This window comes from Syzygium oleosum, unplaced genomic scaffold (genome assembly GCF_021117445.2).
Source record: "Syzygium oleosum isolate NSW1041296 unplaced genomic scaffold, Sole_v2.1 Sole_v2.12, whole genome shotgun sequence".
Taxonomy (NCBI): domain Eukaryota; kingdom Viridiplantae; phylum Streptophyta; class Magnoliopsida; order Myrtales; family Myrtaceae; genus Syzygium; species Syzygium oleosum.
The window spans coordinates 2963185-2988650 of record NW_026607496.1 but is presented as its reverse complement, the minus strand read 5'-3'; the positions used below and the strand labels follow the sequence as shown (position 1 = coordinate 2988650).

Sequence of the window (25466 nt, the reverse complement as noted above, 5' to 3'; positions counted from 1 at the left end):
GCTTCGTGCCCAGCCGAGTGGTGGCCGAGCTTTCAGCCGGCGGCAGGCGACGCGCCGCGGTACGCGCGGCGGGAGGCTCGGGTCAGGCGAAGCGTCGCGGCGTCGAGCGTGGCGTGGGCGAGTTGGGTTGGTGGCTGGTGGCCGGTGGCCGGGTCGGGCACGCAGGTCGTAACCGAGTAGGGTTTTGGTATTCAGGTCGGCCTTAAGTTTATAAGAATTTGTTGGCTTTGGGCTTTAGTTTAGGACTAGAATGCCTTTTCTTAGGCAGTGGGTCATTTCGTGGGTGGGCCGGATTGGTTAATTTGCTGAAGTGTTATTTAGGTTTTTATTCTTAGTGGGCTGGGCTGGGGTGTATTGTTTTTTATAATTGTTTTATTTGAGTTGTGGGTTTTTTCCGAATTGGGCTTTCGCCGAGCCCATCTAGCGGTGGACCCGGGCCGGCGCGCCCGGGTCGACCCCGACCCAGGTAGGATGTGGAGATCCGACCCGGGTCCCTTTTTTTTTTTTTAATATTATTTAAATATTATATTATTATTTTAATATTAAAAAATTAAAGAAATTTTGAAAATTAAAAATTGAAAATTGGGCTTTGGAATTGGCCCTTTTTGTATTCTTTGTGTGATTAGCATCATGTTTGATTACACCTTGCTTGATTCACACACTTTGAATTGCGCGTTTAATTTAACTTTACATGTGAATGATTATGCATGTTAGGCTCATGTATTGATTGTTGCTTCCCCTAGCTTGGTTAGGAATAGAATTTTGAAACTCCCAATTAGTGTGAACACGTTAGGCGGTAATTGAACATGGTTAGATACCGAAAGGGCACTAGTTGGTCGATTAGTGTAACAAGTCCCCGTACCTATTGAATCTCTGGTTCGTGGAAGTGAAGCATTTCTCCCATGCTTTACTTAGGTGTCTAATCGACCCACCAAAAACTGATTAGTGGCGACTCCTAGATGAAATTGATTTGAACGTTAATCACTTAAATCTTAAGTCGCGAGTTGGTATGAGCTTGGGAGAGCTCGAGTTAGGTTTAACTTAGTAATCCATTAGCCAAACCCCTTAGGCGACGAGGCCGGTTCGGGGAGGTTGTGATAGTTAAAAATCTGCCTATATGGACACCGGAAGGCAAACGTGGTTTAAGTGAAATAAAAATGACGTTGTTTTAGCTGAAAAATCATTCGATGGAATCTTTATGGAGAGTAAATGTGTCACAGTAAGCGTAGTTTTGGGTTTTTGATGTCACAAAAACAAAGTTTAGGGTAAATATATCACGGTTGGCATAGTTTGGAATTTTTGGTGGCTTTTTCACTTAGAGATTTTTGTAATAACATCATTTTTATGTGGTTCTTTTGAATTACCATTTCAACCATCGTTTAAAATACACGGTTACTATTCATTTTTATGTGAGTCCCATCCAACATGAGAGAATCGTTGCCGACCACAGTCGACTTCGGTCGGCAGTGGAAACAGAGGAGAGGGAGGTGGGCTCGAAAGAACTCAGATAATTTCTCTGTTTTTTTAGTTTTAATACTACAAAAAATTTAAATCTAATAAATCTGTGCTATATTTAACTCAAATTAATTTTTGTGTTCCAAGAATTATATTTTTCCAAGCGCTGACAGACTTTTCATCAACGGGAACCGCATGATATAACAGGCGCTGCAACTTAAGCCGATTGACATCACTGCTTCAACTTTCTAGGAAAGTGGAGAGTCTCGTTTGTATTGTCCGTTTACTTTGTTGTTGAAAGACTGTAACCAGGAGAGCAACCCAATGGCGACGCAACCAAGTGAAGAACAAGGAAAATCGAATCATGCAGAACCAGCAGCAGGTACTTGTTCAAGTTCCAACCCAGAAAAAATATGGTATAATTGATGGAGTCCCAAATATGCTGAAACTTGTATTTTCTCATGCTTCTTTTTCTTTGTTTTATCATCCAACAAACATAACCCTGAGCTTGAGCTTGGCTAGGAAAAAGAGAAAAGAAAAAAATAATCAGTATGGGAAGGACTTTGTGCTCACTCGTTCTCCTACAGATATTGAAGATGTCTGTGTAAGCATTGGATCAGCTTCTTCTGAATCCGGAGGTGCTCCAGGTGCGTTATCCCTCAAAAGAGTAATTTTAGTGTGAAATTAGTATGAGGGGCGGATCTTCATGAAATTGTTCTTTTCTGGGACACTTCTCAATATCTGCAAGGAAAACGCATCAACAAAATGGCCTGAAAAGTTTGCATCTATTGCAGAAATATCGAAAGAGGAAGTGGATGGACAGTACTACCGACCATTGTTGCAAGCTGCATTCAAGGGTGATTGGGAATCTGCTAAAAGATTTTTTGAACGAGATTCAGCTTCAAAGATGGCCAAAATAACAAGCAGATCAGAGACAGTGCTTCACATAGCCGCTTTGAGTGCACAAGACCAATTTTTGGAGAACCTGGTTGAGCTCTTGTCTCCATGTCCGGAAGAACTTGAAATGGTTGATTGTGATGGCCGCACAGCCCTCCACAATGCTGTCCTGTGTGGAAGGCTAAGGATGGTCAAGTTATTAGTTAGAAGTAATCCTAAGTTGACGCAACTTGCAGATAATGAAGGACGTGTTCCTTTGGGAATATCTGCTGTGGAAGCTTCTATGCATAACGAGATTGCCTGGTTCCTGGCAAAAAATACGACAGATGATGGGCCAAGTCAACCCTTCAGCAGTTCCTCTGTGAATAAAACCATTATGGATCTCACCTACAACGGTCATCACGGTAAGATCACCATCACTCTTCATCCCAATTCCATCTGTTTTTACCTTCATTCTAGACTTAGCTTATTTTCCTGATCAACTTCGCTGGTGAATTCGGACAGATATCACCCTTTATCTAGTTGGGCGGTACCCTCACTTAATTAACATAAAAAGCGGAGGCTTCTCTATACTGCACAAGTTGGCAAGGATGGAGTCTCACTTTCCCAGCGGAACCAGGCTCGGTGTTTTGGAAAAATTGATATACAAATGTCCGTACTTTCTGCACTCGCATCCCTTCATTACTGATTCCCTTCAAGATCATCATGTCTGGCTCATCACCTGATCTTTTGTTCTAAACTGAAGGTATTTCGGTGGACTTGAACTACAAACCAACAGATAAAAATTCGGATCCGGGTGGGTATGCATTTTTACAGTTGGGCATTATCTTAGGACCTTTCATGATTTCGAACTTTAAGTCAATATTCTTAGATTGATTCCCTCCGTACTAGCAAAAGAAACTGGAAATGATTGATTCTTTGTATGATATATTCTGGTTCATTGACCTATTTTACTTGAATAATGGCCTAAATCGAACTACTTTATGGATCAGCTATCTGTTGGAAACCACATATGATTCAACCAAATGCATAAGTATCGTATAACTTAATTGATTAGACAAAGCAGCGAACGAATTACACGGTCTTACAATGATTTCGTATCCAGTGATCGGGTTTTTTTTGCAACATGATTGTAGCGCTTCAACGTCCTGCAAGGTCACTTTGGAATGCAGCCAAAATTGTAGGTACGCTTCCATTTTATCAAACATACCGTCTCTATCTATGTCCCTCTCTCTCTATCTAAAAGTCAATGGCTTGTTTGTTTTGACTTCTTTTATGAGTAGAGAAAGGCTCCTACTTAATTCTTTTCCATAATTTGGAAAAGAATTTGTGTTAGGCCCACTGCCTATGTGAAAAAACCGTTACACATTCACCGTTGAATGAGTGATATGCGTGTTTGAAATAGTTTTGTAAGTAAATTTTTTCACGTATCAATCGTTCAACTGTGAATGTGTAACTTATTCTTTACACGGTCAATAAATCTAATAAAAATCCTTCAAAAACTTATTTAAACTCAAACAAAGTTATATATATGATTTTCTGAGTTAATACTTTTATATTTTGAAAGATTTCGGATATTCACCTAATGCTAATTGCAAGAGTCGCAAAATTGTAAATATATATAAAAAAAAGTGAAAAAAAAATACTTGAAACTGCAAATTGAGGGGACATTTGATGTTAACCTAGGAATTTCTTGCTTATGGCTAAATGATCTAAGCAGAAGATATGGAATAGGAGTTACGTAAACCTAGGACTTCTCCTTCAATCTTGATTGGTGAAATCATGTTCGATTCCTCATCTCTATCAAGCATGTAAATCTTTCTGGAAAAATAAGAACAATTAACCCATTATGTATTTGTTTCCTCCATTACGGTTGAAGTGCTTAAAGCCCAAATATTATTTTCTTTGACTGCTACTTCATCTCAATACAACATGAAAGAATACATTGAGAGGGTGCAGGAATTGGGCATGGGACCGGGGGCAAGCCCCTAGCGTCATTGACTCTGAAATAGGGTTGCAATAGATGATGGCATGGGTTTATCATTTAATCACATTAACATAGTAAATTTACAATGGGAGGGCTTGGAATAGAACAATATTTCAATGGGAGCGAATTTTGTGGGTCCCAACAAAATCATAACAAGCTGTTGGTTAGATAATAAAGGATTTTTCTCCTCTTCTTATAATCCTGTATTTCAGATTTGTGGGAAGCACTCCAGAAAATAAGATCATAAATACATTAGGCCAAGATGGGAGAATGCACTCTTAAAGTTACTCGAGAAGGTGGACCACTCGAAGCGCACGAAAATTAGCCCAAACACTACCTGACAGCTAAAAAAGGTCCTATAGTTCCCGAAACTTATTCACAACTTTTGCCCGTAGTTGCATTGTCATCTTCACCCAACTTTTGTATGCACCTGAAATACCCTTTAGCCTCGTCCCTAATTCTTCTATTTTTGTCAAAGACCAAAAAGAAAACAAAAGTATAGTGTGTTGCGTATTTTTATCATATTAAATGTTATTTAGAATAGTGTCAATTTAACTCTACTCACTATGTCATTTAGGGGTAACAAGTAAACTCGAACGTCACTTACCATTTTGTGACCTCATGTGGAAGTTTTGATTTCGTTAGAGACAATAGAATGGAGAAAGGAAAAGTTTTTGCTCTTGTGCTAAGCATAAATAACAATACAATGGATTGCACGATTAATATGATTTTTTATCACTAGCTACTATGCATATTTGAATAATATTATCTAAAACAATCTTATATATGTAAAGACTACTGTGATTTACTCTAGCTAGAGAGATGTCATTAGTGTGGTTATTTTCAGAGCTGTTCTGTCAGGTTAAGTCTTATAATTATATTCTTTTAATAATGATTAACATTATAAAACCTCGTTTGAACTTCAAGGAAGATCACTTTCTTTAGTTTCCCTCTAATCACTTCTACTTTCTTTACATCCAATTATTTTTTTTCATCCAGACATGATAGTTGGAAAATGCCAAAAATGATTTTATACCTTTTTTTGTACTTTGCATCAGCAATTACTAAAACTCACACTTCGCATGTGAGGACTTTATCCCAATGGAGAAAAAAAGATCGAAATAGCTTTTCTAAAAGAGTAGAAAAAATTAAAAAGAATGAGATCGTTTTCCCCATTGCCCGCCAACCCAAGCTCTAAATGTGGTAGGGGCTTTTGTGGGAAAATACGACAATTGGTAAACTGTTGCGTCTAATAACAAAAATTGGGATGCAAAGCTGGACTCCTGTATTTTTTTTTTCAAGTAAAATCCAAACGCCGCCTCTTCTTCATTTTCCGTTTTCATTTTTTCTTTGACATTTTGTAGTTCCTATAAATAAGAGGATTCACGAGGTGAAGCGACGACACATGGCGGCCGTAGAGTTGGCAAAACAAGTTTGCATCGCAATCTCTCATAGGAAAACTACCGAGATCACCGATTTTATCCAAGAGAATAATCTATTGGATGAAGCTATGGTCAGGGGAATCAGTGAAATTGTGAAGCTATGTATTCAGTTTTTCCCGGAGCTTATTTGGATTAAGCCTTATGGTGTGAGGTTGACGACACGTGCTGTGACGTATCGCCAAGAAAGGACTCTCAGGCTCTTTTTGAAGGTAAGCTCAACCAATCAATTGTCGTTAGTTCCCGGGCCTACAGAGGAAGAATCATCCGAAATGCTGAGCGTAGTAGCAGAGTACGCGGCAATAGAGTACTACCCTAATTTCGATGCGACAACTAACGTGGCGGGAGCAGCTTTTCAAATGCAAAGAGAACTCCAATGGTATAAGGTAAAGTATATTTCTTTTCATATATTTAACAACCACGCTTAATGATAATTATCATAGGACCACGCTATTTCCACTCTCATTTTGGTAAATTACTCCTATTTTAGTTAACTTACCAAAATATCCCTCTCTTTAATGTAATGTTTCTCTCTCTTCAATCTAGTTACACCTTTACTTTCGGACTCACATTACAATATTTCAAAGGAAAGTTTTAAGTACATTTTAAAATTTTGATCCCCTTGCTATGAGATTGAATCTATTATCGATATTAATTACTTTCTTCGTGTTAGAAGTAGTACCATAAGAAGTTCCTTTTCTTTTTTCCTTTCTGTGCTCATCTTTTGTTTCAACATGATCCAAATGTAAACATGTCTTGATCGTGCTTTCAAAATATTAACCTTTTCCATATTTTGATCAATTTGTTTCCATTTTTTTTTATCAAGATTGACTAAATAATTAGATTGAAATAATTTTCAACTTTGAAATAAAGTTTTGCTCAAACTATTTGATAAAAATAGACAATTAATTGTGTATTCATAAGTCATCATAAAAAGAAATTTCTAATCTTCTATATAGCTTTCATGGTTAAAAATATGAGACCACAAATCAACATTAACAGCTTCTCTAGGCAAAGTGATAACAGGATGCATAATAAGATAATATCTTGTTTGGTGTAAAATATAGGCAGTTTTGTTTGGTCATTTATATTATGAAACCGATGAGAGAGATGATAAAAATATAGGCAGTTTTGTTTGTTAGATTGATAAAGAAAGAAACAATAAATTGAAGAAAGAGAGAAGCATATTTCGATTGGTTAACTAATAAAAAGGAGTGTCTTAGCCAAAATGCGGATGGAAATAGTGCTACCCTTATCATATCTCCTTGACAAGTTTCTTAAAATATGATGGCTAGAACTTTATTTGGAGATTGAGAATATACATAGAATATTTTTTTTGTAGCGGACAGACATATCTGGCCCAGCTATTGCGCACCAAATAATCTAATCCAAGTGACTCTTTCTTAAAGTCGACTGACTCTTTGTATAGGTGTCTGCCACCATACAATTAAGGGATTATAATGCAAATCATTTCATGTATAACTCACGTATATTAATTTGGAGCCCAAAAAAACATTTAGATCATATATTTTCATGATAGCTTTGCTAGTTCCATTGTATCATATTTTGTATTTAAGATTATAGTGTAGTTCCAATATAATTGAATGTATGTAGATGGATAATGATTTTAAAGCAGTATGACATGAATCGTCTCTTTTTCAATCAAAAGATTAGCTAAGTTCATTTATGGCCACTATTTTCATTTGATTAGCTATTAATTCAATAACACTTCTCATTAGTTGATTGAGCTATTAACTAAAGTTCTACTCATGCAAACCATTGTCTACAAAAAAATGACATCAAGAAGCTTTTAATATATATTTACCTTTATTTCATTTCAACTCTCTGTTCTCTGTCATGAAAAAAAAACTTGGGACAATTACATACAACAAGAGTCCTAAAATTTATGTCAATCCTGCACTTGAGTCCTGAAACTCTGAATTCATGCTTAATAAGTCCTAAAGCTTGTCTTTCTCCTTCGCGTTAGTTCTTTCATTAGCTTCATCAATTTTTGATAGACATTTATTGGCATTTTTTTTATTAATTTCTTTTATTTTTTGCAAAAGTGGCCTTGATATGGTGCAAATCGGCGCCGCATCACAAAAACTAACAATAAAAAGGACAAAAATAGGGAGTAAGTGATCATTGAAGAGGAACAAGAAGGGGACACCCCCTTTGTCGCTGGCAAGGTTTGGGGAACCTTGCGGGTCGCTTCACGTGCACGACACTCGTCGGGGGTTCGAAGAGGTTTGGTTGCTTAATGGTGGCAACAACATAGCTCGCGACCCCTCGAGGAGGCTCGATTGGCCCTTGCATGGGCATCGTTGCATGGTAGACCCAAGGAACACCCTTATAACCCCACGAACTGAGTAAATCCAAACCTTTGGCATGTGTAGCTAACTCTAATTTAGAACAATTTGTATACGGTTGATAAGATTTGAAATGCTAAATTTCAATTTCCAAGTTGAAAATCCTTTGTTTCCTAAGGGCGCGAATGATAACCATTTTGTTTCTGTCAAGAACTAGTTTTCTGTTCCTAGAAATAGGTTTGGAACAGAAATCCGTTTGGTAACGTAATTCTATTTTTCTATTTCTAGATCAACTTTTTATTCTAGAACTGGTTTTGGACCAGAAATCAGAACCTAAAAAAAGTAGGTTTTCTGTTTCTGAACAAAAAATCAGAACCATTTCTAAAAGAACCTATTTCTCTCTTCAAAACACATATCTTCCTAAATTTGGCCCCGATTTGACTTGGTCAGGCCGGTCCGAACTGGTTCGATTCGGTTCATTCCCGATGGGAAAATAAATAAAATTGGAAAATTCAGAAAAATAAAAAAAATCAGAAAAAAATTAGAAAATTCGGAAAAGTCATAAGAATCTCAAATTTTTTTTTCTAGAAAATCCATAAAAATTGAAAAATTCCAAAAAAATTCATAAAAATTTCCAGAAAAATAAAAAAGTCGGATTTCGGGAAAATAGGGAATTTGGTGAATTTTTTAAAAAAAATCAAAAAGTGAATTTTCAAAACTTCACAGAATAACTTAAAGTATTTGTGGCCACCCACTTTGAGTGAAATTTAAATTTTTTGAGGTGTCCAAAAAAAATCAAAAAATTTAAAATTTTAAAACTTCACAGAATGGCTTATAATACCTGTGGCCACCCACTTTGAGTGAAATTCAAATTTTTGAGGCGCCCAAAAAAAAAATCAAAAACTTCAAAACTTCACAGAATGGCTTAGAATACATGTAGCCACCAACTTTGGGTGAAATTTAAATTTTTTGAGGTGCCAAAAAAATCAAAAATTTCAAAACTTCATAGAATGTTTTAGAATTGTGGCCACCCACTTTGAGTGAAATTTAAATTTTTGGATTGTCCAAAAATTTAAATTTCACTCAAAGTGGGTGGCCATAGGTATTCTACGCCATTTTGTGAAGTGTTGATATTTTTATTTTTTTCATTTTTTAAAAATTCAACAAATTTCCTATTTCCCAAAAATCTGATTTTTTTTTATTTTTTGGAAATTTTTATGAATTTTTCTGGAAAATTTCAATTTTTATGGATTTTCTGAAAAGTTTTTTGAGATTTTTAGGAATTTTTCGGATTTTCTAATTTTTTTATTCCATTTCTAAAAAAATGGATTTATGTTTCGGGAAATAGAAATTTGTGCTATTATCAAACGGGTTTCTGTTTCAGGAAATAAAAATTTTATGCTATTATCAAACGAGTTTCTATTTCAGAAATAGAAATTTGTTGTCGTTATCAAATGGGTTTCTTTTCTCAGAAACTCATCATGGAAACAGAAATAGAAAAATCTAGGAATTGTTTCTAAAACAAAATGGTTGTTATTCACGCCCTAACTAACTGCACCAACCTTAGAAGGTTGAGTTGCGTCTTTTCCTATTACGTAACTGTCCATTTATATAGCATGTTATTTGATTTACTTTTGAACAATCAATTATGTAATATGAAGACATAACTCCCACTTTGCAATGCACTTGATTACCTTCCGTTGGACGCTTGCAAATGAATTTTCTTCTTGAAGTTTTTCTACATAAGACAAATCAACTTGGATATTATTTTCTTTATAGAAACAAAACAAGTATGTGCGCTGAAAATTAATGAGAAAATGATAAGGGATAAATAAAAAGATTGATAGGGTTGGTTCTGGCACATGAATCAAGATGACAATGACCATCACAACTCCCAAATCAATCGCATCAATCAATCAAAGAAATAAGAAGAAGAACAAATTTGCAAGATTTAGAATAATGCAAAATACATGTAATCCTACCAAAGAAATGATAAAGGAGAAATATGAATAGGGGAAATTGTCCAATCATTTTGAAATCTAACGTACGGATATAATTTTAAAACTTTTAATTTTATTAATTTAGTCCTAAATTTTTAAGAGAAATTTCAATAAAGTTTTTACAGGCAATTTTCATTTGAAATCGCTGACTTATTGTCATGTAGAACGCTAGCGACGGCTGAACTACCACGTCAGAGATTTTCATGAAACTTGAATCGTTAGAAAGTAGAAACATATTGCTTATCATGTATATATTTTATGACTAAAATGAAGCACAAAATTATCATTGAAGCTCAGAAGAAAGTGATCCTTAAAATTCTGCCAGAAAAGATGGACTTAACCTCTAAGCAATTTCGCATCAAGTGTTGGATAATTCATAATCTCCTTGAGATGTTCCCTTGTCAATTTTCCGAAATTTTTCAATACTTTGTTCATTTATCGAGACTCCTATTTGTGAGTTTTATGCATAGGCTGTGGAAAGCTGGATTGTCCCTAACGTGAGAACTGGCTACTACGAGCATAAGACATATTGGAATAGATTCGTGGAGAACCACACAGAGTTGCTTAAGAATGGAGAGAAATGGGCGAAGGACACAGCAAATTCATGTATGCTCGTCTCAACTCTAATTGCCACAGTATTGTTCGCTGCTGCTTTCACTGTGCCCGGAGGCAACAACGACAAAACTGGAGTCCCATTGTTGTTAGGAAAGGACTCTCTCCTGATTTTCGCAATTTCGGATGCGTTAGGTTTGTTCTCCTCCGTGACGGCCATCTTGCTATTCCTAGCCATCTTAACTTCGCGGTATGAGGCGCAAGATTTTCTTGAAGCGTTGCCTAAGAAGATCATAATGGGCCTTTGTTTTCTCTTCCTCTCCTTGGCTTTCATGCTGGTGGCCTTCACTGCAACTCTCACAATTGTGCTGGATACGAGACTGGAGTGGGTTCTTATCCCCATTACTTTGCTGGCCTCTCTTCCGGTCGCTTTATTCGTAGTACTACAGATTCCCCTGCTCTACCAAATGGTTAAATCCACTTATGGACCCAGCATCTTTCGTGCCGAGAGCAATTGATGAAATCCACTTAGGCTGCGTTTGGTTGACCGGATAAAAGCCAGGATAGGATATGTTTTATCCTATCCTGTGTTTGGTGGTGGTCCAAGATAGGATAAAATCGGATATAGACTGGATATAGCCCGGATAAAAAAATCCGGGGTAGAGGGTGGGATAGACCCGGATAGGATTTCTAATGTCTATTTTTTCGGAAACCCTACACTCCACTCGCCGTCATCTTCATCCCCACACCTTGTGCGCCTTCACCAAAAAAATTTCTCGATTTTTTTTCCTTCACTGACTCCTCCAGACCCGTGAATAGCAAAAAAATAAAATAAAAATTATCCTATCCGACTTTAAATCAGTAGTCCACCAAACAGTGGACAGGATATGAAGAAATCCCAGGATTTCTTATCCTATTCTATCCAGTCCTATCCTGTTTAGAAATCCGGACGACCAAACGCAGCCTTATAGTTGGCTGTTTGTAGTAGGGCCGATGCAATACTGAATGTATTTCCTCAAAGAATTTGAATAATTACTTTGCATTATATTTCCCTACTTTGTTACCGAAGATCTATTTATAGAATGATTTGATCAATTTAAAATTTCAGCTTATATAGATACTTCAAAATTGAATGTACACATGCATAAACAATTTTTTTTTAACATTCGGTACCAAAATTAGATGCAGAATTTTTTTTCCATCAGCTTAAACATTCAGCCTCCAGGTACGTCAAAATAGAATCTAACTGTTATATAACAATTATCTTAAACAGCTATTACCAAAATGTGGGCAATCATGGAATATAACTTTTTAAACATTTAATTTTTCTTTTAATAGCTTAGATGCACGAATATTTTCCGTCAACTTAATAGTGTAACCTGAAAATCAGTCTTATTTTTTTTTATAGATACTTCAAAATAAAGCCTTCATGCATAAATAATTATCTTAAACGATTTATCATCCAAATACGTGCAATCGTGGAATTTTTAAACATTTAATTTTTTCTATATAGGTGCTCTCGTGATGAACAATTTGATAATAGAAAAAAAAGAAAAAGAGTCACAAAAAATTCAAACTGTGCCCAATATGACACGTTTATCCCAAATTTTTGTTTTACACCAAAAGCCCCAATCATTTATAGGTGCTCTCGAGATGAACAATGAGCACTGTTAACAAATCATACATGGCTAATTACGTGGATAACGGAAAACAAACTGTGATGATGTGCGCCTATGTGGCTTAAGTGAAGGTAAAACGCTGTTTTGATCATGAAATCATCTGCCTTGGCTGAAGTTACAAGAACAATGCCATTAGCCTGTGTCTCTCTCCGTTGCTGAATAGATGTGGGGCTTTTAGGGTTTATGCTGCTCGATTCTCTCTCTCAAGGAAGCTCGATTTGTTCAAGCTCATTTGTGGGATGAAGGCGATTTGGATTTGCAAGATTTGCAACAACAAATTCAAATAATTCATTGATATAATGAATGTGCATGACCAATAATCATGGTCACAATTGAATAATAATTCATCATCGAATCAAAAGGCATCTCGATTGCCAGAAGGGTTGAACCTGTGCACCAAGTAGAAACACTCTTTTTTGGATTACAACCAAACAGAAGAGCAGCCGAGATTCTTCCATTTTGGAAGCAAAAGATATGGCGACTAAGAATCCTATCCCCGAAAAATGAAGGAATTTTGTAACCACGGAGAGTTCATATTATTCTTGTCAAATCATTCTAGATCACGATACGCATCCGTCTCTTTGCTCTCAGTCTGAAATAGCCTCAGGGACGCCCTGGTAATATTTGCAAGTAATTTTGAAAGATCACTACAAAGTAAAAGAGATTTTATAATACAATGTTATCGTCAAGAGCAACTACGGCGTGCATAAACACCCAGAGACCAGAAGATGAAGAAAGATTGGGTTTGGGATAAAGCGAGACATAATCAAAGAAAGAATCGAGCTGGACAACATCAGATTCAGATAAGTGAGTCCCTCATCGTTACAACTCGTAATCAGATGTTGTCTTTTTATTTTATTTTTTTCCAATATGTAGGATTTTATTCAGTGAAAAACACATAAGCAGGGGAGCAATCCTGTTACAAGATAAAACACACAAGCTCAGGCACTAGGAAGCACAAGGAACTCTATCAATAAGATGAAGTTGAAGAGCAGAGTGTGAGTATCTTGCTTTCTAGAACAACTGAACTTGATACTTGTACAAATTGTTCAAGTTCTGAGCACAACTTAGGCTATTATAAATGTTTGGGAAGAGAGAATGTGTCACGTCCCGAGCCCCGACGGGCTCGCGACACCCCTCTGAAGGTCGTATTAATCGCGACGTTCCAGGACGCGTCGCCGACCCCAAACGAAACACCCAAAGTCGTACGCAGGCAGAAGCGAAATTTACACATCCCAGATAATAAATAATGACAACGGGGTAAAACAAGTACAAATTAATAAACTCATAACATTAGCTTGAAATCACAAATATTCATGCATAAGGCCTCTAGGGTTAAAGTCCACCTTCGTCATCAAAAAGGAACAGGTGGCCGGGTAGACTACTAACTGCACAAAAAGGGACTCTACCAAAAAGGCTTGCATGCCCAACTCCTAAACATCCCTATGGCGCCCAATCCGAATCGGACCCTGAAGGTTCTGACTCCGTATCCGAGTCGATCTCAATTGGCTCCTCCTCATGCTCGGACACTAACGGCTCCTTCTCGGGTTCGGGCTCGGGCTCGGATTCCTCTTCAAGCTCGGGGTCTGCAGGGGCCATAGGTTCGGGTTCGGGCTCCGGAACGGGCGCTGGTTCTTGACCAGGGTTCTCCGGTGGACTGTCGGGATCCGACACCTCGCCATCGAGAGTAAACTTGTCCCAGGGCTCCCAATTTACCGCACCCTCGTTAGCATGCTGCAACCCCTCAAAACCCCGGATTTGCCCAGTATTCACCAACCCGACCCGATGGGACCAAGCCAAATATGTATGGCGTTCTAGCTCCTCCAGTCCCACGTCTACCCAAACAGTGGTACGATGCCTAATGTACATCTCATCCGGGTTCAGTCCCGGATACTCGGTCTCCTCATGCACCGTATGCATGGGAATCCCAAAACGCCTAGGTGACAACATGCTCAAGGTCGGGGATCTGAAAATGTTTGCACTACAGCAATGAGAATAAATCTCAATAAGCAGACAACCTATACCCCACCTAGGCCAATGTGTACCTAGACAAATCTAACATGCAATTCACCAGCCAACACAATCAATTCCACACAACATACTTACCTCGCCTCGAACTACGTGCCTACTCTACATATTAGAATATCCACCATAAAACAGTAGTAATTCAAGAATATAACATCCCCACTCAAACGCCATAACCACGTACATTCAATCAATTCAATCACACTCAATTCGCATTCGTGGTCGAGCAACTTTCTCACGACCCGTGCCACTGCGCCTCAGGTCTATTCTCACTGCCCGCGCCACCGTGCCTCAGGCCCAATCTCACTGCCCGCGCCACTGCTCCTCAGGCCCAATCTCACTGCCCGCGCCACTGCGCCTCAGGCTCAGCCCTCCGATCGATCCGGGCTTTTCTCATGCACATGCACCACCACAAAAAATTCACCATTTCCTGAGTCGTATAATTTAAATTCAAATCACCACACTTTCACCAATGTCAATCTGACATGCCATAACACCCAATTCAAGTCATGCTCTCCACATCAGCCTACCAATCCGACATTCAAGTCGGCACATTCAAATATTCTATTTCACCCACAAACGCCACGACAACTCAGTCACGTCACCCATCTCATTCAACCACTAATTTAGCCACACAATCACCACCACAATAATCCATCAATTGAGCATATTCGATTTAACTAATCCACGCCTAATTTAATCCCTAATCCGGTACTAAATTACACCCTAAACAAGTTTAAACATACCCATTATACTAAGTAGGGTTTAGGAAGTCACTTACTACGTTTTGGCCCGGGAAAAATCGGCTCGGGCCTAAAATGGCTCGGGTGAACAGTGCTGGCTCGGCACACGCAATGGCACGGCGGTCGGCCATGGGCAAGGCGCTCGGCACGGTGCTCGGCACGGCCCTCGACCACGGGCGCGGCACTCGGCCAGGAGCAAGGCACTCGGCCAGGCACGGGCAAATGGCCGGGCGGGCGAGCGAGCACGGGCGGGCGATGGCTGGGCGACGGGCCACGGCTTGGGCTGAACGGGCGAGTGGCCGTGGGCTAGGTTAGCCGGCCGGTTGGCTGACTGGCTGGCCGACCGGGGCGGGCGAACGGAGGCGGTGACGACGGCGGCGACAGTGGCGGCGGCGGCAGCGAGTAGCTGTGACGGCGACGTGGTGGCGATGAGCTGAAGGGGAGGGGGAGGTCAGCCGGGGGTGGTGATGGCAAGAGAGAGGGAGATGGAGGCTAAGGGGGGCGACGGAGCGGCACAGCGCGGCGGGTGGCGATGCAGGGCCGGCTGGCGGGTGGCGATGCAGGGCCGGCCGGCGAGCGGCTAAGCAGCACCGGGCGAGCTGCCGTCGCGGTTGCGAACTGGTGGATAGGGGTGACGGGCGACGGTGTGGCTCGGCTGGGTGTGTAACAACCCGAATTTCGATGTAATTCCGGGATCAATAAAATTGACAATATTTCGCATTTCATTTTAGTAAGTCTCGCCCAGAGCTGATCACTCTCGGGATACTAACCAATGGGGTATGGCTAACTAGGAAATGGTACGTGGACCAGGGACTCGATAGTGAACGGGACACCGATCTCGAGATATGATGAGGGAATATTTTGGGCCAACGTGGGCCGATCTTAAGAAAGGTGATGGATTTGGTTTGGCCAAGGCCAACGATGTACAATCGGATCGCAGGTGATTCTACAAGACTGAAAGTGCACGTGACCAACCAGTCCTGAACCTGAACCAAACGATCGCGACCTCTGGAACTAGTGATGATTTGTCATTCTCTCAATGATCGAGACCGTCGTAATTCGAATAACCCTAGGTCGATACGCGTAACCTCTAAACAGCCGCCCGTTAGTGAGAGACCCTAAAATTGAAAGTTTAGCAAGTTTTGGTTCACGGAATTGGACCCGGATTACGATATCGATTTTCGAAGGTTTAAAAGACTATTTTTGGGATAATTACCAGAGGTTATCAGCTGCATTATTGGCCTTATTTACCCTTTTACCCCTCAATTATTTGAATAGGATTATTTAGAACCGTTAAATTAGGGGCGTTTTGGTCAAATCACGCGGATCGGCGACACGTGGCGCCCCTAGGCTGCTGTATTTGACCAGCTTCGACTGCTTTCTCTCTCCTCTATCCCCCCCTTCGGCAGAACAGCCCCCACCAGCAGCTTCTCCCCCATTTTCCCTCTTGTTCTCTCTCTGCCAAGCTTGGCCGGAGCTCGCCGCCAGCCACCGGAGCACCGCCGCCGGCCACCGTGCCTCACCGCCGACCACCTCAACCCCCAGCCTCAACCTCACCCTTGTCCGGCCCCTTTCTCTCTCTATTTCTCTCTCTTTCTTCCTCTTTTTCTCTCTTTCCCGTCCGGCAAATAGGGCCGCCTGGAGCTTCGCCGGAACTCGGATCGCCGTTCCGTCGCCACCCAGCCGTCCAGCCACGCTGTACGACGCAGACCGTACCTATCCGTACAGTGTCCGTACGGTCGGTACTGTTCACCGCCGTCCGTACGGTCACTGTTCACGCCGTCCGTACGCCGTCGCCGGGAATTCCGCCGCCGGTTTCACTGTTCACCAGTGATCGGCCGCCGTTCCCCGTCGTCGTGACCTTGGATTAAGTGAGTAAAATTCCTAAACCCGGATTAGGACTGATAGTACGATTTTCTGGACTGGCTTAGGTATTATCGGTGTATTTTGGACAGGCTTGGGTAGTATCTGTGTGTAATTCGGACTGGATTGAGGATGGTTTGGTGGAAATAAAATCCGAGAAAATTAGTGAGATTATTACGGATAATTGTTGGGCCCGGATTGAGGAAATAGCGGCTGTCCATATTTTTGAGGAATGTACCGGATTATAATGGACAGCAAGAATTATTAGCTGAATGGCCGGGATTACCCAGAATGATTGGCTGTTGATTGATTGGTGATCAATTGTGTTTAATTGTGAAATGTCATATTGCGTGCTTGTGTGGCTGAATCGTGCGGAGTGTGATTGGTCAATTGATGGCTTGAATTGTGTATTTGGAATTGGGCCGCACGGTATTAATAGGCCAAGTAAGCACGTGGCTTGTGAATTAGGCACTGTGGAATGACTCTGATTGAACTGTGTGCATGTGCCTATGTTATGTGGATGCTCATGTTGCATTTCATGGCACGCATTATGAATGCCGAGAATGAGGCTTGTGATGAAATTGTGTGAGACTGCGTGCCTGTCATGAGCATGTGATCACCTAAAATACCCTAATGCGTGTTACGCGGGGTTCAGATAATAATGGATTGTGTAATCACCTAAGGGCCTTCGGGTCGTGACCTTCGGGTCGATACCGTCCTCATGCACTTTGAAGCAGGACGATGCCCGGTACGTCCGGAAGACGACCATCCTCATGCACTTTGAAGCGGGCTGCGGTTCGTAAGGAGATCGGTGTTGCGCCTCATGCACTTTGAAGTAGGCTAGAGACACTGGGCCAGATCGGTTGCTGCGCCTCATGCACTTTGAAGCAGGCTAGACGCACCGGGCCGTGAATGTTGTTGACTCGAGTCGTCATAATAAATAATAAATTGGGCGATTGCCAGTGTGGGCCAGTGGGCCGAGAAATGCACGTGACCTGTCGACGACATTTGCATGCATGAGCATGCATGGACTGGCATGCGAGTGTGTGAGACTCGGTGCATGAGCATGTGATTGGCGTACGTGTGATAATGTGTGCCACGTACGTGCCGTGATTATTATTTATTGAACTGCCTAACCTGCAGGGTCAGAGAATTATTTGATTGTTGTTGCATTATGGTTTCAAATATTTATTTCCGGTTAGGAGATTGCATGCTAGCCTAGCCTAGGTTTAGGGGTTGAACTCATTGAGATTCGTCTCACGGTTGTGTAAACCGAAACTTTTCAGACCCCCAGCCGTAAAGATGCCGAAACCGCCGCTTTTTGGAATACCTGTACAGATACACCAGTATACCAGTACCTACCCCGCAGGAAATGGGGAATCATACGTAAGATACCGGTCCGTGGTGTTTATAAATGTGGGAGAGTACTTTCATCAGACCCAGGAGTACGTGGCATGGTGCTTACGAGATGCAGACGGAAACCTAGGGCAATCCCTTAGGACTTTTGATGTGCCGGTCGACCAAGATGGATTGATGATTCCACGAATGGCTGATGGTGAGATAGTCAATCCTCAGGATGTGTATGACGTAGACGGCGTGGATGAGCCCATGCCTGGGGAGCCTCAAGTAATCGCCGAAGATCCTGATCAGCTCGATGACGAGGAAGAGGAACTCGAAGACATGGACATAGATGATGAGGAAGTAATTGGAGAGGTCGCCGAGGTAAGGTCCGATGTGGAGATAGGAGCTAAGGAAGATGACGAGTTAGGTCTTTATCTGGACCTAGAGTTAGAGCTAGATTCGGAGGATGAGAGGATCGCAGTCGAGGATGAGCGAGCATAGGCCATGGATTCGAAGGAGTCTTCAGAGGAATCATCGGGCGATTCATCGGAGTCCTCAGACCCTGACTGGGAGCTCTAGAGCAGGCCGGTACCCTGGGAAGCGAAGACTGTCTCTTTTGAATAGCGTTCATACCCTAGCTAGTCTAACCACCAGTGCCACTTACCCTTTTTGATATAGTGGCAGTTGACTGCCGTAGGTTTTCGGAGTTGTTTAAAAGGATAGTGTAAAAAGGGTTTTTACTATAATAGTACAAGTGTATATTCTTGTTTGATGGCTGTTCTACCTTGGTCTCACGTGTGTTGTTTTGTACGGGTATATATATATATATATTTATATACGTTGTTTCCGCATGTGACTTATCTCTGATTGGGCGTTGGGTCGGCGACGCATCCTGGGAGCGTTGCATCACAAATGACCGGAGATGGGATGCTCGCGCTTCGTGGGGTACGGGGCGTGACAGAGTGGAGCAAGGTGGCGGTGGTTGGGCTGGGGTGACGGTCGAACAGCGAGTAGGGCGGACGGCGAGGTGGCGGTCGGGCGTGGCGAGCGGCGCGAGGCGGACGAGCTCGGTCCGGCGAGCTACCAGGTGCGCGGACAAGCGAGCGGCGACGGCGATGGTGCTCGGTGGCTGAGCGGCGGCGACTGCGGAGGCGGTGGCTGGTCGAGTGTGCGGCGGCGTAAGGTGGACGGCGAGGCTAGCGGCGGCGTTAGCGAGCGAAATGAAGCAGATGCAGAAGCTGGAGCAGTTGCGGGCGAAGGGGAAGGGAAGGAGAAGAAGAGAAGTAGAAAAGGAAAAGAAATAAGAAAGGAAGAAAAAGAAGAGAGAGAGAGAGAGAGAGAGAGAGAGAGAGAGAGAGAGAGAGAGAGAGAGAGGAGTGGACGTGCATGGGGCAGAGGCGGAGAGGACGTGCGGGCAGGGGGAGGGGACGCGGCAGAGAGAGAGAGAAAGAGAGAGAGGGGCCAAAAGTCAACGTACTCTATCGCGATCCGACGGTCACGGTTCAAACCCAAAAACGATCCAACGGCCCACGAAAATCCTAAATAATAAATAGGAAAAAGGGTCAAAAGAAATTAACCCAAAACACACTTCGAGGGAGGTCTACTAGTCCAAATTCGCACCCGGTCGAAATTTCACTTTTCCACTATTCCTGGCAATCTCGAGGCTGGCCACAATAATATCAACACCGTCTAATTAAATTCGTCCCGGAACTCCGAGAAATTCGACACCAAAGTTTGGGCTCTAAATAACGGTCGAATTCGATCGAGTGCGATTCTAGCGAAATCTCTAATTTAAAAATAATAACCCAAGAGTGATCAGTTCCGGGCGAGATTTTATTATAAGCGCACTGACGAAATACATGTTTTATAAATCCCAAAAATGGGCTGAAATTTGGAATGTCACAACTTTTCCGCCCTTACAAAAATTTCGTCATCGAAATTTACGATCCAACCTAGCTATTCGAACAAATGGGGGTATTGGTGTCGCATCAACTCTTCGCTTTCCCATGTCGCACATTCTGTTCCATGGTGCTCCCAAATCACCTTGACCATCGGAATTGTCTTGTTCCGCAACACTCTCTCCATTCTGTCCTCGATCTGAACTGGCTTTTCCACGTACGACACTCTGTCATCCACGTCTATTTCCTCGTAATTCAGCACGTGGGTCGAGTCCGGTTCATATTTTCTTAACATTGACATGTGGAATATATTATGCACTTGAGACAAATTTGGCGGTAGCGCGAGACGATAGGCCAAGGTGCCAATTCTCTCTAAGACCTCGAATGGGCCCACGTACCTTGGGCTCAACTTCCCTTTCTTACCAAATTGTGACAATCCTCTCATAGGTGACACTTTCAGGAAAACGTGGTCCCCCACTTGAAATTCCAAAGGCCTACGTCTCCGGTCCGCATAATTCTTTTGATGGCTCTGAGCGGTCTTAAGCCTGTCCCGAATCATCTTGACTGTTTCGACTGACCGCTAAACTAACTCGGGACCCGTGATGCTCCTCTCACCAACTTCATCCCAACAAACCGGTGTTCTGCAAGCTCTGCCATATAGTGCTTCAAATGGTGCCATTCTGATACTCTGCTGGTAGCTATTGTTGTAGACAAATTCAACCAAATGCAACTGTTCCTCCCAACTACCTTTAAAATCCAATACACACGCTCGCAGCATGTCTTCCAAAGTCCGAATCGTCCTTTCAGACTGGCCATCCGTTTGGGGATGATAGGCCGTGATAAACTGTAACTTCGTTCCTAATGCTGTATAAAGACTTTTCCAAAAGGCGGCAATAAATCTAGGATCACGGTCTGAAGTGATTGTCATTGGCACTCCGTGCAAACGGACTATTTGTCGCATGTAAATCTCGGCATACCTTTCCAAGGTGAAGTCCTTTCGCACTGGCAGAAAATGTGCTGATTTTGTCAATCGGTCGACTACCACCCAAATCGAATCATGACCCCTTTGACTTCTCGGTAATCCCATTACAAAGTCCATCGTGATGTGTTCCTATTTCCACTCGGGAATTTCCAATGGCTGCAACATTCCACCCGACTTGCAATGCTGCGCCTTCACTTGCTGACATATTAAACACTTGGCCACGTGCTTGACTACATCCACTTTCATGCCATTCCACCAATAATGTTGTCGTAAGTTCTGATACATTTTCGTACTACCCGGGTGAATATTGTAATTGCTACGGTGTGCTTCAGACAAAATCTCTTCCCTCAGTTCTGTATCACTGGGTACACATAACCGCCTATGGAACTTCAGAATCCCATCCTCGGATACCTGAAAATCCGATTTCCTTTTTGTGACCTCCATACCCAAAATCTTCTGAATCTCCGGGTCCGTCGATTGTAAAGTCTTAATCTTAGTCTGGATTTTCGGCTCAATCCTCAATGTTGCAAGCAGGCTCGATACATGACCCACTTCAAACTTAAATTCCAAATCTCGAACTCCCTCCAACAGAGTCCATTCCTTGATCATCATATGCGCGATGCTCGATTTCCGGCTCAGTGCATCCGCTACTTTATTAGCTTTTCCGGGATGATACATAATCTCGCAGTCATAGTCCCTAAGGAGTTCCATCCAACGGCGCTGTCTCATGTTCAATTCCTTTTGGGAGAACAAGTATCTTAGACTTTAATTGTCCGAATAAATCTGAAATTTCTTTCCACGCAGGTAGTGTCTCCAAATTTTAAGAGCGAAAATAATCGCGGCTAACTCTAAGTCATGCGTCAGATAATTCTGCTCATGTGGCCTCAATTGTCGCGATGCGTATGCCACTACTCTTCCGTGTTGCATTAGGACGCATCCCAATCCTCTTAACGACACGTCACTGTAAATCTTATATCCTCCCGGACCTGACGGGATCGTTAACATTGGCGCGGTCGTCAACCTCTGTTTTAATTCTTGGAAGCTCCTTTCGCACTTATCTGTCCATTCAAACCTCGTCTCCTTCTTTAATAACCGCGTCAACGGCGTCGCTAATGCCGGAAACCTTTCCACGAAGTGTCTATAATAACCTGCTAGACCCAAGAAGCTTCGAACCTCGGTTACGGTTCTCGGTCTCGGCCAATTCGTGACGGCTTCAATTTTCGTCGGGTCCACCGCAATTCCTTCTCCGAATATCACATGTCCTAAGAACGCCACTTGATGAAGCCAGAATTCTTACTTACTGAACTTAGCGTAGAGTGCATGTTCCCTCAAGGTCCGTAGAACCTTTTCCAAATGTACCTCATGCTCGGCGGAACTCTTCGAATACACCAGAATATCGTCTATGAACACGATCACAAACTGATCCAGAAACTCCTTGAATACCCAATTCATTAAATCCATAAAGGCTGCAGGGGCGTTCGTCAGTCCAAACGGCATCACCGTAAACTCATAGTATCCATACCTTGTCCTAAATGTCGACTTCGGCACGTCCTCCTTCTTGATCCTCAATTGGTGATAGCCAGTCCGCAAATCGATCTTAGAAAACACTGACGCTTCTTGTAACTGATTAAACAGGTCATCAATCCTTGGCAACGGGTACTTATTCTTAATGGTTACCTGGTTCAGTTGTCTGTAGTCAATGCCCAACCTCAATGATCTATCCTTTTTCCTCTCGAATAACACTGGCGCTCCCCATGGAGACGCACTCGGGCAAATGAAACCTTTATCCAATAACTCTTGCATTTGTACTTTCAATTCCTTCAATTCCGACAGTGACATCCTATAAGGTGCTTTCGAGATCGATTCCGTCCCTGGGGCTACCTCAATCACGAACTCCACTTCTCTATCAGGTGGCAGTCCCGGCAATTCCTGAGGAAAGAAATCGGTAAAATTGCACACCACGGCTATGTCTTCTAGCCTCGGCTCTCCAGCCGTCGAATCAACTACATTTGCCAGAAAATCCTTGGCACCCTTCATCTAGTAGCTTGGTTACCTCGAGCGACGAAATCCAAGGGATTGAGGTTCCTCCTCGATTTCCCACGAACTCGAATCTAGGATATCCAACCGGATTAAATTTGATCACCCTGCTACTACAGTCTATAACAGCTCTCTGTTTGACTAGCCAGTTCATACCGACAATCACATCAAAGTCATGCATAGATAAAATTGCCAAATCTATTCTTTCTTCTCTATAGCCAATCACTATCTTACAATCGGGACATCCAAACGCAATCAGTACTTTATCATTCAGCGGAGTAGTCACACATAGCATAACGTCAAGCGGTTTTGGCTCAATCCTAGATAATTTAACGAACTGCTCAAATATAAATGAATGCGACGCCCCCGGATCAAACAAGGCATATGCAGCATGATCACAGAGAGAGACCGTACCTGCAACTACGCCAGGCGCGTCCTCGGCTTCCCTCCTTGCCATTGCACACCCGTCCTTGGGCCGGCGGCCTATTCTGGTTGGCTGGCTGGATGGCTCCAATTTGATTTCCATTCCGGGGCGGCGGTGGCAGTAGTGTAGGTGACCTGGCCTGCCTATTGTTAGGATAGTCCTTCATCTGGTGGCCCCTTCCACCACATGTAAAATATGCTCCGCCCCTATTTGGGCAAGGTCCATTCCCGTGTCTTCCTCCACACAAACTACACGGGGCGTTCTGGTAACGGTTTGGCTTCTCGATATTTCTCCGAACGGGAGGGACAAAATGACTATTTCCTGCCATGGGTCTTTTCCCAAATTGACGGTTGTCCCTAGCCGGGGCATACCGCGATCCAGAAGCGGTAGCCCGATCCGTTTGATCTCGCTCAATTGCCTGGGCCCTCTCATAGATCTCATGATAGCCTTTCAAGTTTAATGAGATCATCTGATTGCGAAGGTCCAGCTTCAGCCCATCCCGGAACCTCCTAGCTTTGTCCGTTGGGTCCTCCACCATTCTGGGGGCAAATTTGGACAACCTCGTAAACTCGGCTTCATACTGATCCACTGACATCTGACCCTGACGAAGTCTCATAAATTTCGCCAGTTTCTACTCTCGGGCGCTTTCCAAGAAGTACTTGCCATTGAAGGTCTTAGTGAAGATGGTCTAATTCGGAGTAGTACCAGTGGGGAATACTTGACCTCTGGTGACCCTCCACCAATCACTTGCATTGCTCTGAAGCTGGTAGACTGCTAGCGTTACCTTCTCTTCCTCAGTACACCCCAGCACCTCGAAGGCCTTTTCTAGCTTTTCCACCCATCTTGGGGCAGTCTCGGCATCGCCTCTCCCATCAAACTTTGGGGGTTTCAACCTAAGAAACTGTTCGACCAGCTTGGACATTGGCCTGATCGCATTTACTCGCATTGGACCAGGATTTCCACCGATCACATTATTCCCCTGATCTCCATTATTCCTAACAATCTCGCTGGCAGCCGCAGCGGCGACAGTAGCACTTCTTTCCCCTGTCTGTCTACCCGATAATATCCCCGTTTCCTCGAGCGCCCTCTAGATTTCACCCACTCTAGGATCCTCCATAACTCCAGCTAGCGGGGCTACGCGACCTCGACCTCGACTGCTCATCTTATCGATTCTCACAAATGCTCACCTGCTAAGTTCCATGCAGGAATTAGAAACCTAGGCCAACTATACCAGTCTAAGCCCTAGGCAGTGAATCACAACAACAATTCACTAAGCAGGCAGCCAATCACAAACAACACCCAATCACAACTAACAGGGTTCGTGCACTTACCTCAAGTCCTGACGCACCTGCACCTCACATAATATTGCATAAAATCACTCAGCAACCACAATCACACAGTCTGGGGTACGCATGGCACACGAGTCTCCCTAACTAGCTACCCCAAAATCATCGCTCCTTATCACTCCAAGTTTCGACCAACTTGGATCGAGTTGACCTTGCTCTGAAACCAAATCAACCGGGGTGTCACGTCCCGAACCCCGACAGGCTCGCGACACCCCTCCGAAGGTCGTATTGATCGCAACGTCCCAGGATGCATCGCTGACCCCAAACGAAACACCCAAAGTCGTACGCAGGCGGAAGCGAAATTTACACGTCCCAGATAATAAATAATGACAACGGGGTAGAACAAGCACAAATTAATAAACTCATAACATTAGCTTGAAATCACAAATATTCATACATTAGGCCTCTAGGGTTAATATCCACCTTCGTCATAAAAAAGGAACAGGTGGCCGGGTAGACTACTAACTGCATAAAAAGGGATTCTACCAA

At 42.6% G+C, this 25466-nt stretch overlaps 1 protein-coding gene across 2 annotated transcripts; it reads left to right on the top strand.

The window, feature by feature from the left end:
- The first annotated feature begins 647 nt into the window (after window positions 1-647).
- On the top strand, window positions 648-11157 carry LOC115685184 (uncharacterized). 2 transcript variants are annotated; one of them, XM_056316346.1, is made up of 8 exons: window positions 648-1837; window positions 2052-2102; window positions 2250-2756; window positions 2857-3003; window positions 3098-3148; window positions 3489-3536; window positions 5704-6164; window positions 10558-11157. In XM_056316346.1, the coding sequence occupies exons 1-8, from the start codon at window positions 1780-1782 to the stop codon at window positions 11155-11157; spliced, it is 1923 nt and encodes a 640-aa protein (XP_056172321.1). In that variant the 5' UTR covers window positions 648-1779. The 2 variants fall into 2 exon arrangements, with proteins under 2 accessions (XP_056172321.1, XP_030466067.2); XM_030610207.2 differs by having other exon boundaries at window positions 2043-2102.
- Window positions 11158-25466: the final 14309 nt, after the last annotated feature.